Source organism: Stomoxys calcitrans, chromosome 2 (genome assembly GCF_963082655.1).
Source record: "Stomoxys calcitrans chromosome 2, idStoCalc2.1, whole genome shotgun sequence".
NCBI lineage: Eukaryota > Metazoa > Arthropoda > Insecta > Diptera > Muscidae > Stomoxys > Stomoxys calcitrans.
In genome coordinates this window covers 65762558-65778558 of record NC_081553.1, presented here as the reverse complement: position 1 = coordinate 65778558, position 16001 = coordinate 65762558, and the positions used below count along the sequence as shown (strand labels likewise).

The following is a 16001-nucleotide window of genomic DNA, read 5'->3' as shown; positions in this document are numbered from 1 at the left end:
TACGTGCACACTTGAAAATTTCTTATGCAAAAAATTACCCAAGGCTCAAAGAGCTACAAGAGTGTGTGTGTGTGAGAGAGAATCAGAGGGAGAGCATAAGGTTAAAGATTAAAGAAGCAAGTGATGTATGTGATGAAATTTTCAAAACAATGGCTAAAACAAACGTGCAAGCCTAAAAAGTAAAAAAAGGAAAAGTCTAGGCCTCCTTCACCAAAAAAAAAAACGTAACAAAAGGAAAGTTAACAGCAACAGCCTTTAAGGAAATAAAATGCTGCATGATCTCACCAGTAGACAATGGGAAAAGTGCCAAGAAGCTGTTGCTAACAAAATGTTTAAAGGGCGTAACAAATTAAAGCATTAGTAACAGCAAAAAAATTGCCCCCTCTCCAGCAACATGAAAACAAGCCTTTCCCCCTAATACTAGAAAAAAAAGAATTAAAATTCTAAGGGCATAAAAGAAAGCCCTCAAGGATTCCTTCAGCAATAGAAAAGCAGAAAAAAAATATTCTACAGATCGAAAACAATTATTATGTCTGTTGAATATTGCCCAAGGACAACGGCATGTGAAGCAAGTAGTACCGAGGGCGTAAATATAAATAAAATTGATTATACCAACAACAACAACAACAACCAACACCACCACAAAACAAATCAAGATCTTGTGGTGGGCCTTAACACAACCAGCGAAAACAATCAATCCGCCATTCAAATCCAAGAAATCAAAATAAGCGGAAATCAAAGACGAAGCCAAGGGCAGAGAACAAACCACGAGGATTCTCAAGCAAGCAGAGATTGTGATATATGACGTAAAATTTATCAACAAAAAAAGGAGACCGAGAATCAAGAACCACCAGAAGAGGAGCATCATCAACACCATCATCATCACCACCACCACCAGCATAACCATCAACAGCAGTCGCATCAAAATTCTTTAACAGCTCATGGTATAAATAAGGAAGCCTATACAACAACAACTAAAACAACAAACAAGGTGTTTTGCACACGTCATGTTGCAACATGCACTGGTCATTACACTAGACATACTCACCAAAGCCAACAACATCAACAACAACAACTGCCATATCAACAACAATTACAACAACACATACACCATACACCACCCCATCATAGGCAAGTGCATTTTCAACACCAGTCAACCAAGACTTCGTCTACGCCCTGTTGCCAACAACGACGACCTTTGCTGCATCATCAACCCCATCCGCTGGACAGCGAGGATTCGTCCAGCTCGGGGGAACCACTCTATGTCAATATGGTCTTAAGCACTGAATGGTCTCAAGTGGAGGTTATCGATCTGTACAACGATGGCAATGGTCTGGGCTTCATCTTAGTGGGTGGACGCAGCACCGGTGTGGTCATAAAGGCTTTAACGCCCGGCGGTGTGGCCGAACGTGATGGCCGCCTGCAATGCGGCGATCATGTCTTGCAGATAGGCGATGTGAATTTACGTGGTTTCAGCTCGGAACAGGTGGCGACAGTTCTTCGTCAGACTGGAGCTCAGGTTCGTTTGATTGTCGCAAGACCGGTGGAGTCTACGGCCACCGATTTTCAACATTTAGCTAGTCATGCCCCAATTATTCCAACTAAGCTCCTCTCCGACCCAGAAGAATTGTCCCGTCAACTATTTCACAATCCCACATTGCCCACCAGTTCGGAGGCGGCGGCCACTGCAGCTTTGGCTGCGGCCGCCCTGGTGGCCAGTGCAAATGCCAGTGGTGGTGTAACGGCCACCGTTAGCGGCAATTGTGCTCTAATGCTGGAGGGTGTTTGTGGTGCGGGGGATTCGCAAGCAGTGGCGGCCGCTGCAGCCTATTATCCCGGTACGCCCGATACCGAATTGGCAGATCTACCGCTGCCGCCCATACCCAAGGAGTTGACCAATTCTTCGGCGGCTGCAGCGCGTATGTGTCCCAAGGATTTGGATATCATACCCTTTTCGATAGTTTCACCCCCTCCCCTAGCTACAGCGCCTCAAATTCCTCCAACAACGGGCACACCCAAGGCGGCAACAAATGCTTCACCCTCACAACTGGCAGCGCTGCCGCCACAACCACCGTCATCCCTACATATGGACCATATAGAGACTGTGATAGCTGGTATTAGCACAACTGGCACCTCCCCCCTAACAAATGAGCATGAACGCGATGATTGTTGTTCCATAACTTCCTCCAATTATATGGATTCACCGGAAACGGAAACCTATGAGGTGAAACTTTGTAAAAATGTCTATGGCCTGGGCATAACAGTGGCCGGTTATGTCTGCGAGGAAGAGGATTTGTCGGGCATATTCGTCAAAAGCATCATTGAAGGCAGTGCCGCCGAGATGAGTGGCCAGATACAGATAAACGATCGCATAGTGGCTGTAGATGGCAAAACGCTGGCGGGCAGCACCAACCATCAGGCCGTGGAGATATTGCGCAATACCGATATAGAGGTCCATTTGACGCTGGAACGTTTCCTTAGGGGTCGCAAATATGAACATCTACAGGTTGCCTTAACGGAGCTGAAAACTGCCATGGATACTCAATCGCAATATTCGCTGCCACCCTCACCCTCAATAGCCACCTTGTCTTGGCTGCCTCCCAAATCGGATGTGGACTCTATAGCCACGGAGGGAGGTTTTGTGGGGTCGGGGGTGGTGGATTATGGTGAATTCCCCTCGCGAGAAACCGTGGACTCGCAAATGTCTCATATGTTGGATAAAAGCGAATACAGTGCGGGAGCGGCAACGGCCACTGCCGACAATCTAAGTCGTCGAACCTCAAAGACCACACCTACCACACCAGAACAGCTTAAGACCCCAGCTGCCTCTACACCCTTGGCCAATGGCAAAGCTTGTCCGCTGATATCACCCGACCAAACAAGCAAGGCCCTGAATGGCTCTTTGGGTGGCTCGAGAACGCCCACTTTGGAGAATGTAGCCGAACTAACAACCACAACGATAAAAGACAAAAAATCCTCCGACCTATGCCAGCTGCCCTCGCCCGAGATACCCAAGAGAAAATCATCATCGCCATCGTTATTGCAACATCAAGCGACACAACCGCTGACCCATGAACATTCCAGTCCCAGTGCGGATTCGCTGAAAGTCTCCTGGAAAAGTGAGTTTCCCGACTGTGAAATTATAGTTGCCGAAATAAATAAACTTTCAGGTCTAGGAATTAGCCTTGAGGGCACCGTCGATGTCGAGTGTGGCATTGAGAAGCGTCCCCATCATTATATACGCTCGATACTGGAAGATGGCCCGGTCGGCCGACAGGGCATACTAAAGCCGGGCGACGAATTGCTGCAGGTGAACGAGTATCGTTTGCAGGGCCTCAAACATACCGAAGTGGTAAAAATCCTCAAAGAACTGCCTTCACATGTCAAATTGGTGTGTGTGCGCGGTCCAACCGCACCCTCTATCATAAATACTTCACAAAATCCGGAGGCCTTCGAGACGCGCAGCCTACTGCCCGGCGGCCATCAGAGCCTGCAGAATCTAATGAGCAAAGCTCAATCGGAGAGTTCTTTGTATACCTCTAGCACTGCCACTCTAACGGATCAGCAACGTTCAAAATCATTAGAAAACGTATCGGGCCTAGCGCTATGGAGCTCTGATGTGACCATAGTTGAAATTGAGAAAACCGAACAGGGTTTCGGCTTCTCCATATTGGACTATCAAGATCCCTTAGATCCAGATGGCAGTGTTATAGTCATACGAGGTCTTATCAGAGGTGGCTCTGCCGAAACCACCAATGATATCTTCCCTGGCGATCGTCTGGTCAGCGTGGGCGAACACAGTCTACAGGGTCTGGATCTGGACGAAGCGGTGGCCATACTCAAGGGCATGCCCCTGGGCCTAACCAAATTGGGCATATGCCGACCGCTTTCCACGTCGGACAGCAATATAGCATCACCCATAGGAGAAGGCGATTCACCGAGCACATAGCTTTCATTGGAAATATGCTGTAAGTACCCAAAAATACCCATTTTTATATATAGGCTTCCGAATAATTTGTTTGTATATTTATATGGGATTCCTCTGGGAGGGAGGACTTTCCAAATGGGCATTTGGCTTTCAGCATTGTTCAAATTTGATTTATGTTGGCCACACTCACACAAAGAGTCATCAAAAACTGGTCCTTGCCTTATTAAATCACTCTACGGCTCTTGCAGTTATTAAATGAGTCCTATAGGGATTCCATTTCATTTCATTCCCTTCCATTGTCAAAAGCACACTCTCACTCACCATATTGCAAATCCGTAACTCAACACAAACACAACAATGCGAATGGAATGGTGGAAGAACCAAGACTTTTTTTTATTACCTACCTGCCTGCCTGCCTGTGCTTTACAATACTCAATGTTGTAACAAATGAACTTTAATATATACGAGTCTATATGTATTTAGATGTGTGGATGGGTTGTGATATTTTGGAAAAAAATCTGTGAGAATATGAGAAAATCCTTTAAGGATTCTTGGTATATAACCTTAAAATTTGATTTGCAAAACCACTGAGTTTTGTGGTCAAAAAACTGAATCAATATGTAAATGTTCAATCTAGCATCAGGATGAGGATACCATTCGATGCCGGTCTGAGTCTGTAGAGTAATGGGGAGATGCGTTAGTAACTGGGAGCCGTGACTCATTGATCGCTGACCTATATTATTTGTGGGTCAGCTTGTGGCCCTACTGAACTCAAATCGTAGCGAAAACTTCAGCTACGTAACCCCGGCTAGATAAGAATAGTGGCAGCCTAAAATCAGGTTCACTTAAAATATGTTGTCCTTTGTCATACCATAGTAGTAGCAATACCAGAGTCTCGCCATTCTAAGTTTGTGCCGCTGCACAGTGTTGCCAAATCGAGGAATATCTCTTAACAGAATTGGATCTACAAAACAAAAAAATTTTTTTGTTTAAATTTTAGTTAAGGTACCATTGGCAAAAGTTTGGGGTTTAGACCGCGTGTCATGCATTGGGTATATACTGCAGTTGTCAGATCTATAATGCTATATGGTGTTGTGTACGGGTGGACGGCGCTTCAAAAGTCCACCTACTAAATACTTAACCCGATCCAAACGATGGCTTGTTTGTGCATCATAGCCGCACTGAGAACGACACCATCTGATGCAGTTAATTTAATGCTACATCTTATGCCTCTGGACATTGTGGTTACCCAAATTGCAGCGACCATTGACCTGAGGTTAAGGGAGCTTTTTAATTGGTCATGTGGCGGCTCGCTGTTCTTTAGACTGCATTGACTTTCCTGTGACTGCACTGCCTGATGTCATCATTTTAGGTTCTTTGCCTAGTCTAGACTTCCGACTTTTTATAAAGTCGCTAATGGTTCCATCGTCGGGTCCCTGTTAGCCTGTCATAGCCTTCCAAATCTTGGGTTGCATTGAGACCGCTGCGCTGCCTTATGTTTCAACATTAGGATCTTTACATATCCCAGTATTTTTATACCCTCCACCATAGGATGGGGGGGTATACTGATTGTAACTACTCGAAATATTCGTCTGAGACCCCTTAAAGTATATATATTCTTGATCGTCGTGAAATTTTATGTCGATGTAGCCATGTCCGTCCGTCCGTCCGTCTGTCTGTCGAAAGCACGCTAACTTCCGAAGGAGTAAAGCTAGCCAGCTAGCTTGAAATTTTGCACAAATACTTCCTATTAGTGTAGGTCGGTTGGTATTGTAAATAGGCCATATCGGTCCATGTTTTGATATAGCTGCCATATAAACCGATCTTGGGTCTTGACTTCTTGAGCCTCTAGAGTGTGCAATTCTTGTCCGATTGGAATGAAATTTTGCACGACGTGTTTTGTTATAATATCCAACAACTGTGCCAAGTATGGTTCAAATCGGTCCATAACCTGATATAGCTGCCATATAAACCGATCTTAGGTCTTGACTTCTAGAGCCTCTAGAGTGCGCAATTCTTATCCGATTGGAATGAAATTTCGCACGACGTGTTTTGTCATGATATCCAACAACTGTGCCTAGAATGGTTCAAATCGGTCTATTACCTGATATAACTGTCATATAAACCGATCTTAGGTCTTGACTTCTAGAGCCTCTAGAGTGCGCAATTCTTATCCGATTGGAATGAAATTTCGCACGACGTGTTTTGTCATGATATCCAACAACTGTCCCTAGAATGGTTCAAATCGGTCTATTACCTTATATAACTGTCATATAAACCGATCTTGGGTCTTGACTTCTTGAGCCTTTATAGGGCGCAATTCTTATCCGATTTGAATGAATTTTTCCACAAAGTATTTTGTTATGATATACAACAACTGCGCCCAATAAGGTATAAATCGGTTCATAACCTGATATAGCTGCCATATAAACCGATCTGGGATCTTGACTTCTTGAGCCTCTAGAGGTTGCAATTATTATCCGATTCGCCTGAAATTTTGTACGACTAATCCTCTCATGACCATCAACATACGTGTTTATTATGGTCTGAATCGGTCTATAGCCTGATACAGCTCCCATATAAATCGATCTCTCTATTTTACTTCTTAAGCCCCCAAAGGGCGCAATTCTTATTCGAATTGGCTGACATTTTACACTGGTCTCCAACATATAATTTAATTGTGGTCCAAACCGGACCATATCTTGATATCGTTTTAACACCTGAGCAAATCTTTTCTTATATCCTTTTTTGCCTAAGAAGAGATGCCGGGAAAAGAACTCGACAAATGCGATCCATGGTGGAGGGTATATAAGATTCGGCCCGGTCGAACTTAGCACGCTTTTACTTGTTAGTATTAGGATCTTTGCTTCTCCTAGTCTTTCCAAAATTGAGAGATGCCGTTATTGTCTCGTTGTCGGCCCCTCTGTCTTTTGGACGGTGTTGTTGTCACCTGCCACTGCACGGCCTGAAGTCGCAGTATGAAAATCTCTGCCTATCCTAGTCTTCCCAATCTTGAAAAAGACAGCTTTCCTCCCGTAGTCCGCCATGCCTTTAGTCTTAGCCAAACTTGACACGGAGACTTGATCAAAGCCAATCACAAGGAGTGTTCCTTCCCCCTTTCTCCTCCCTGTGGAAGACCTCCCACTTCTCTGCGATCAAACCTTGGTTTTACTTGCCCAAGAATATGCGTTCCGTCGCAAATTTACTGCCGCATCCCTTGATGGAGACCGTAGCCTTTGTGAGCTAGGGGATATCCATCTTTCTCATCAGGTCGAGCTTTGCGCCCTCCCAGGGAGCATAAATACCTCTGACGAGCTGTTTGACGGTATCAATAAATTCCGCCGACGCAAAATGCAGCGTAAAGATGTCCCCTCGCAGCTCATCAATTGTGTGGGTGGACCCTGTACAGAGTTCCACACATGTTCAAAAATCCGATCGTTAACCAGATGCTCCACTTGGGACCGATGATCTGGTGGAATCCTACCGGATTCCTACAGCCGATATTGATGACTGTATAAGTCAACTCATCTCTGTTGTGCTTCCTTGGCACCCTGGCGTGAGAGGGCGGCTCCTTACCATTCTCAGCGACCCTTCCCCTTCTGTGATAAAGCTGTGGCCTCCTACTGGAAGTCACAGTCCTCCCTGAAGACTCAGTGGCCGTGCGCGCTTCCTTCGTTCCTATTCGTTCCGACTTTGTCTACCTCCGCAGGACATTGTCTCCATTGCGGTACGGTTGGCTTGGTTTTCCCAGAGTACTTGAAAGCGGGGAGCTTTTTTTTTTTCTTCAGTATTTTAGCAGTGTAATGCTCTTCGGGAGATCTAATTTTTTCCAGCTTCCGTAGAAGTGCTTGGAATGTCAGTTTCATCCCTTTCTGCACTTTCCCCTAATTGCGTTGCCGGTACGTACTGCTCTGCCTTCTTCGTCGTGCGCCGGATCGCTTTCCCGGTTTGCTTGTGAGCTTAGCAAGGCTCACTTCTGCTGTCATCCCGATGCCCTTACCTCTCGATTTGGCTGTGATGACTGTTTCATTGACACCGTCGCTGTCTGAATCCGAGTCAGAAACATCACCTTTACTTAAAGGCTGGGGACGAATTGTGCATCCCTCTGGTTTATCCGTCTCTTCCTCATTAGCGACGAGTTGTGCTCTTGAAGCATTACTCTCGAATACAGATGCCAAGGCACCCATACCTATAGGAGCGGAGGACAACACGCTAAGAACTGACGCCACCGCCGCAGATGTTGATTTAAACGGATACGGAAATATTTTTTTTCTTTGAACAACTGCTTTAACCAAATACCAAATACCTATATCTTACCTATTAAACCTCATATAGACATGACTGATAAATATTCACATTTTAGGAGGTGTTTTGAGGGGTAGGAACCTCCTTTCACTTGAACCTTATTTTTAAGACCATATTCGTAATCTACTCCCGAATACCTTTTATTTGAATCCCATATTATCGTGATCGTCTAATACGCCCACTTGGGATAGTTTTAGTTTTGGGGCGGCCAGCTAAATATGTCAGATTTGTATTCTACTTTTAAATACCTTTCATTTGATACCCATATTGTCCCAATCGGTAAACATGTCCGTTCGGGTGAGTTTTAAGATAGGGCGTCCCCCCAGGTTTTTTGACCCCAAAATGTTATACCAATTTCGTGTTTTTGGGGTACCAAAAGGAGGCATACAAAATTTCGCTTATATCGGTGCACCCATCTTTGAGATCTGGCATTTTTGAAAATGGTAGTTAGGGGGAGGGCCCGCCTCCCTTTGGATATCCAAAATTTAATACCCTTTTTTCACCGGGGGATCAAACTCTACCATCAGTGAAAGTTGCATGCAAATTGCTTCAGCCTTGAAACAAACAAACAAAGCGCAACAATTTCATTATTATATGCAAATTTGCCCATAGACATTCCATTAAGGAACTGGGGCAAACTTCTCACAAATCAATGAGGTTCAGCCGTGAAACAAACAAACAAAACGCAACAATTTCATTTTTATATGCAAATTTGCCCATGGACATTCCATTAAGGAACTGGGGCAAACTTCTCACAAATCAATGAGTGCTATTCGATTCAATTTTAAGCTCAATGATGAGGGACCTCCTTTTTATAGCCGAGTCGGAACGGCGTGCCGCAGAGCGACACCTCTTTGGGGTGAAGTTTTTACGTGGCTAAGTACCTCACAAATGTCGCCAGCATTAGGAGGAGCGGATAAACACCGCTGAAAATTTTTCTGATGTTCCTGCCAGGGTTCGAACTCAGGCGTTCAGCGTCATGGGCGGACATGCTTACCTCTGCGCTACGGTGGCCTCCATTTCATTTTTATACAGATAGATTAAAACTCATCTGAAAACCCCAACAACTCCCTAGCAAAAAAAAACGTGCATTCAAATTTTGGACTGACATGAAGAAGCTGGACTTCTACTTCTCCTTTCCCATTGCAGTGGAATGTCCCATATACTAAATTTTTAACAATATAGCTTTGCCAAAAACATTCGTTTAAAGCTCGTAAATTATTGTGATTTTTGCCAACATGCTGTTTGCGAATGAGTGTCTTGGGGGCGGGAGAAGAGAGTGAAAAGCCAAACAAAAAAAAAGTGCCAAAAAAAGCCCCATGAAAACCCAAAACTTGACATGTCACTGACAAATGTTGCAAATCAATATGGCAACAAACATACATGCCCACTAACAATCCTGTATTTGAATGAAATATATGCTGTTTTTTTTTCCTCCTTCGTTAGTGTTTGGCTCAAACTTAACTTTACTCCTTTTTTTTTGTTCCCCTTTCTATCTCACACTTCTGAAACATAAAAGCAGTCACGTGTCTCTTGCCTTTTCATAGTCAAATGAGCGGCAATGGCAATGACAACGGCAAGCTTTGCATTTGTTAAAGGGACACATTTTTGACAAATTTCTAATTGAAGGTGCCTCCACAAACGCCACAGTGACAAGGGTTTTTAAGTTTTCAAGGATTTGTATGAGTGACGGAAACTTCCATCATTCAGAGGATTTTTACATCTGTAATTGGGGAATGCAGATTGTCACATATCAATCACTCTGTGTAGAGAGATGTTATGGAGATTGCCATACACACACACACACACACACACCATGGTGATATTTTGAAATATTCAAGAGGGTATTAATTGAGGAATTATTAAAATGACATTTTATGGCTTCAATGATTTAAATGGGACATTTTCTGGTACTTTGAAGATTTTAATGAAATCGTTTCTCTTGGTTGTTGGGAATGTAATTAGTCCATGGTATTAGGGATGAATCTAAAGGGGAAGTGGAGTCTTGAACAAAGAAGACACCTGAAGCTGTGACAGTATCTGCAATGAATCTTTATCTCTATATGTTAAAATTAAAAAAAAAAAAAAACAAACATATCACAAATTGTAAAGTAGAGTTGTCAAAAGTATTTTGACACTTGCGATGGTATCCTAGTGAGAAAATAAAAAAAAAATATCTCGGCATTGGTAATCGCTGCATTAATGCTTGGCGAACCATTCGTTTAGCGGCACGCCATTCCGATTTAACCCATCCCGTGTCTCTGCCGACACTTAACCCAGCTACTGGCTGTTCAATTATAAATAGAAACCTTATAAAGGCCGAAGTCACCAATATCTTATCATCTTCCACTCCATGCCCCTGAGTTGATTCAAGTCCGGAAACACATATGATTCCAAACGGTGGGATCTTTCCCTTGAGAATGCTAGGCCTGGCGCAAGGCCTAGGTTTCCATCAAAGGATGACAGATTAAAACGAAACTCGTTTGGGCTCTTGTCGTATGGTTTTCATGCCTTTAGAATAACACCTAAAAAAGCATAAAGCATTCGGCCGGGCCAAAATTTGGATACCCACCACAGCAGGTTCATTGTGTAATATTTCAGTCCATTCGGACTGCGCCTACAAGGCGCAATTGTTATCGGGAGATCGGTTTAAATGGGAGCTGTATCAAGCTATTGATCGATTCAGACCATATTAGACACGTATGTTGAAGGTCATGAGAGAAGCCGTTGTACAAAAGTTCTGCCAAATCGGATGAGGATTGCGCCCTCTAGAGGCTCAAGAAATCAAGAACCCAGATCGGTTTGTATGCCAGCTATATCAGGTTACGTACCGATTTCAACCATACTTAACAGAGTTGTTGGAAGTGTTACCAAAACACCACATGCAAAATTTTAGTCTATTCGGACGATAATTGCGCCCTCTAGCGGTTCAAGAAGTCAAGATCCAAGATCGGTTTATATGGCAGCTATACCAGGTTGTAGACCGATTTCGACCATACTTAGCACACTTGTTCGAAGCGATACCAAAACACCTCGTGGAAAATTTCAGCCAAATCAGATGAGAATTGCGCCCTCTAGCGGTTCAAGAAGTCAATATCCAAGATCGGTTTATATGGCAGCTATACCAGGTTGTAAACCAATAAACCAAGCACACTTGTTCAAAGTGATACCATAACACCACGAGCAAAATTTAGGTCAAATAGGAAAGGAATTGCGCCCTCTAGAGGCTCCAGAAGTCAAGACCCAAGATATAAACCGATCTTGGGACCTATATCAGGTTATGGACCGATTTGAGCCAGACTAAGCACAGTGGTTGGAAGTGATACCAAAACATCACGTGGAAAATTACAGCCAAATCGAAAATTAAAGCCAAATAAGAATTGCTCCCTTTAAAAGCTCAAGAAGTCAAGATCCAAGATCGGTTTATATGGCAGCTATATCAGGATATGAACCGATTTGAACCGTACTCAGCATATTTATTGGAAGTCATAATAAAACACCTCATGCAAAATTTCAGCCAAATCAGATGAGAATTGCGCCCTCTATTGGCTCAAGAAGTCAAGATCCAACATCGGTTTATATGACATCTATACCAGATTATGAACCGATTTGAATCGTACTTAACACAGTTGTTGGAAGTGATACTACGTGTAAAATTTCAGTCAAATCGGATAGGAATTGCGCCCTCTAGAGGCCCAAGAATTCAGGGCCCAAGATCGGTTTATATGACAGCTATACCAGATTATGAACCGATTTGAATCGTACTTCACACAGTTGTTGGAAGTGATATCAAAACACTATGTGCGAAATTTCAGTCAAATCGGATAGGAATTACGCCCTTTAGAGGCTCAAGAAGTCAAGACAGCTATATCAAGTTACGAACCGTTTTGAACCGTACTTAGCAGAGTTGTTGAAAGTAATAGCAAAATATCACGTGCAAAATTTCAGTCAAATCGGATAGGAATTGCGCCCTCTAGAGGCTCAAGAAGTCAAGACCTAAGATCGGTTTATATGGCAGCTATATCAAAACATGGACCGATTTGGCTCATTTACAATCCCAACAGACCTACACAAATAAAAAGTATTTGTGCAAAATTTCAAGGGGCTAGTTTTACTCCTTCGAAAGTTGGCGTGCTTTCGACAGACAGACGGATGGAAGGACAGACGTACGGACGGACAGAAGGACGGACATGGCTAGATCGACTTAAAATGACATGACGATCAAGAATATATTTACTTTATGGGTCTCAGAGGCATATTTCGAGGTGTTACAAACAGAATGACGAAATTAGTATACCCCCATTCTATGGTGGAGGGTATAATAATCTATAGACAGTTGTTTTCGTATATAAATTAAGCTCTCTTTTATATGAGAAACAGTCAGGTAATTCCAGCAGATGTCGTGGATGATATTAGGAAGAACTTGGAGTATGAAGAATTGAACCTGCTTGTTGTCCTCGACCATTCAAAGGCATTCGATACAGTCGATCACAATATTATAGCGGCAGTTAAGTTAAAAAACCTCTTTGTTTTCTCTCCTTCGTCTGTTGGTTTAATCCTGTCATATCTCTCCAATCGTACCAAATCCATGGTTTCGAAGTCATCTGTTTCTAGTCCTTTGCCTGTTATTCGAGGAGTGTCCCAAGGTTCAATTTTGGGTCCTATTCTGTTTTCATTATATAGTAACGATCTGCCAGACCAGCTTTCATTTTGTAAGGCCCACAAGTATGGGGATGATGTGCAGGTCTATGAAAGTAGCCCTAAGGAAAGTCTAGTAGACCATCTCAGAATGGTGATTTATGAATGAGCAAATGCTAATGGATTGTGCCTTAAGTCCAAGTGCATGATTATTAAGAAACGGGTTTCACGATACACTTGCGATCCTGTTGTTGTGGTTGCTAATGAGAGATTGGAGATCGTGACTCGTGCAAAGAACCCGGGGGTGACATTCAACAGTACCTTGTCGTGCATGGGCCATATTAATGCTGCTGTTGGTCAAGGGTATTCTAAGCTACGCTCGCTTTGGGCCACTCAACAGTTTACTCTGTTGTTAATGAGAGATTGGAGATCGTGATTCGTGCAAAGAACCTGGGGGTGACATATAACAGTACCTTGTCGTGGATGGGCCATATTAATGCCGCTGTTGGTCAAGGGTATTCTAAGCTATGCTCGCCACTCAACAATTTACTCCTCTAATTTACACCTTATTTTACCTAGCCTACCCTACAGTTGCGAACTATTTGCTATCAGCGATTCTCATAGTAGTCAGAAGATCGTTACGTTCTACAATAGTGTAGTACGCTATGTTTATGGGCTCCATCGCCGGGACTCTACATTCCATTACTCTAGAACTTTATATGGTGTATCATTTCGTGACGTGTTGCTCATGAGTTCTTTGACCTTTTTACCATAAGATACACAAGCACCATCTTACTTATTTGAGAAAATAAGATTTGCAAGCTAGAACCGAGGAAAAAATTGATACCTATCACACACCGAGGCTAGGAGAAGACAAAAGTGGTCAACTTTCACACCCTGTATGTCACCCTGTATCAAGGATAAGGATCTGAAAACCTATGTTCCCCTCTTAAATTTTGTCCTGAACATTTTTTGCTGCTAAGATCACTAGATAAAAATTTGTAGACTTATTTCCATTTTTTTTGCCGTTTAGCCCACTGTTCAACGGCCTTTGTTATAACATTGCTAGCCGAACCGGGCCCGCTCCGCTGTGCCTTCTTTAACTTTCTAATATAATTTAAGGGTGGGGACACTTCGTCGTCCTGAATGCGGATATCGAATTCGTGCCATTGTAGCCTATGACGCTGAACGTGTTCGAATCCTGGCGAGAACATCGGACAAAGCAGTGGTTGGTGACATTTGCGAGGTACAATGCCATGTATGGTAATTTAAAATATTATCCCCAAAGTGGTGTCGCATTGCGGGACGCCGTTCGGATTCGGCTATAAAAAAGGTCTCCTATCATTGAGTTTAAACTTCAATCGGAAAGTACTCATTGCTGTGTGAGAAGTTTGTCCCTGCTCGGTTCCTGGTGTTTTTAAAAATTAGGGTAATGTGAAGTGCTTTTTAGGGGAGGGATGGCAGCTCAGACATTTCGACTCAAATATGGATATAAAATTCGTGCTGGACTTCCAAATCCCTTTAATTTGAGCCCCATACTGTCATGTCTGCTAAATATGAACCGTTTGGGGGGGTGTTTTGGGGCTGGGGCGGCCACCGGCACTTTGCACTGAAAATAGATATCAAATTCTTTTTTTATTCCCAACGGAAATGAAGTTCAGTTTAGGGGGTGCTTTAGGGCGTACCCCAAAACACTTGGCTTTAAAATTGAAAATCAAATTCGTTTTCTACTCTCAAATACCTTTCATTTGAGTCCCATATTGTCATAATGGGTCGAAGAACTCATTTTACGTATGTTTAGGAGGAAAAGCGCCATCTAGACTTGAACGCAAATTTTAATGTCATATTCGTAATCTACTCCCAAATACCTTTCACTTAAGACCCATATAGCCATGGTCGGCTAATATGCCCATTTGGGGGTATTTGGGGGTGGGCAACCTCCCATTACTTGGATCTAATGGGATATTGGCCCTAAAAACTTGGGTTTGGGATATTGGCCCTAAAAACTATAAATATTTAGTTCCACTCTCTTTAAGACCCAAATTGTCTTGGTGAGCAAATACGTCCTACTTGGGGGTTGTTATGGTGGTGGGACGTCCGCTAGACAGTTGGCCCCTAATGTTGATATCACATACCTTGAATTTGAGCCCCATATTTCCATAGTCGGCAAACATGACCGGCTTGGGGGGTGTTTTGTGGGATGAGCGGTCACTCAGTGAGTTGGCCGCTGGTTTTTATTGGCCACAATAAAAACAATTGGATAAGCAAGTACGTGTTTTGCTGGTGCTCTCGTCAACACAGTTTTTTACCGAAAAATACACCCCAGAAACATCACGGACCTGGCCTAATCCTTGAATTTTTTATGTTACTACACGTATTGATCGAGTTGTCCTGTTACCACGCAGCCCGTGTGATTAAACATCAATTTAATTTTATGGTAATTTAATTTATTTCATAACAAAACACTATTATTTTGCACTCAAACTGTGAGAGTGGGACGTATAACTTCACGAAAACTACAAATATAAACATCATCAGCTGATCCCCTCCAACGAATATACTGGGAAATAGTGGGAACAGATCATCGGTTAGTTCAACTACGTAAAACCGTAACGTAACAACGTATGAACGCAAAAAACGTCGAATTCATCACAATGGATCACACAACATCACCATCACCATCAACCTCTGCTAAGCCTAGGGATTCACTTAGTTTAGCCCCAAAACGCCTGAGGGAGCTGCATGACCCTCTAAGTGAAAACCTTTCTAAAACCCCGAAGCTGGCAAGCTATGAGTCACCAACTCGTATTATAAATATTATTCAAAAAAGGTTTGACAAACAGCACGAAGAAATACAATTTTTGATGGAAAAAATGGAGCAACGTATTCTAAATGAAATGAATAATCGGTTAAGTTACGTTAAACATGACATTATTCAAGAGGTAAAAAACGAGTTAAAAAATGAATTCAAATCAGTCATTGATAAACTGACTACAAAAATCTCTAGTTTTGAAGAGCGAATAGAGAAACTTGAATTGGCAAGTATCGAGAATGCTAACTTAAAATCGGCTGTCAACGATTTAAACTTGCGCCTCTTACAACAAGAGAATTTGATTGTAGCCAACGATGT

The 16001-nt window shown here is 42.9% G+C and overlaps 1 protein-coding gene across 4 annotated transcripts in view; it reads left to right on the top strand.

The window, feature by feature from the left end:
• The window catches only part of LOC106092199 (patj homolog), a 364103-nt gene that overhangs the window by 7648 nt on the left and 340454 nt on the right, over positions 1-16001 (top strand). For 3 of the 4 annotated variants that reach the window (XM_059362015.1, XM_059362016.1, XM_059362017.1), the window contains exon 2: positions 1-3968. This exon is cut by the window's left edge. In XM_059362015.1, the coding sequence (XP_059217998.1) occupies positions 1271-3949 (2679 nt within the window). In that variant the 5' untranslated portion in view covers positions 1-1270 and the 3' untranslated portion in view covers positions 3950-3968. The remainder of the gene's footprint in view (positions 3969-16001) is intronic. The other variant, XM_059362018.1, reaches the window with a different exon arrangement.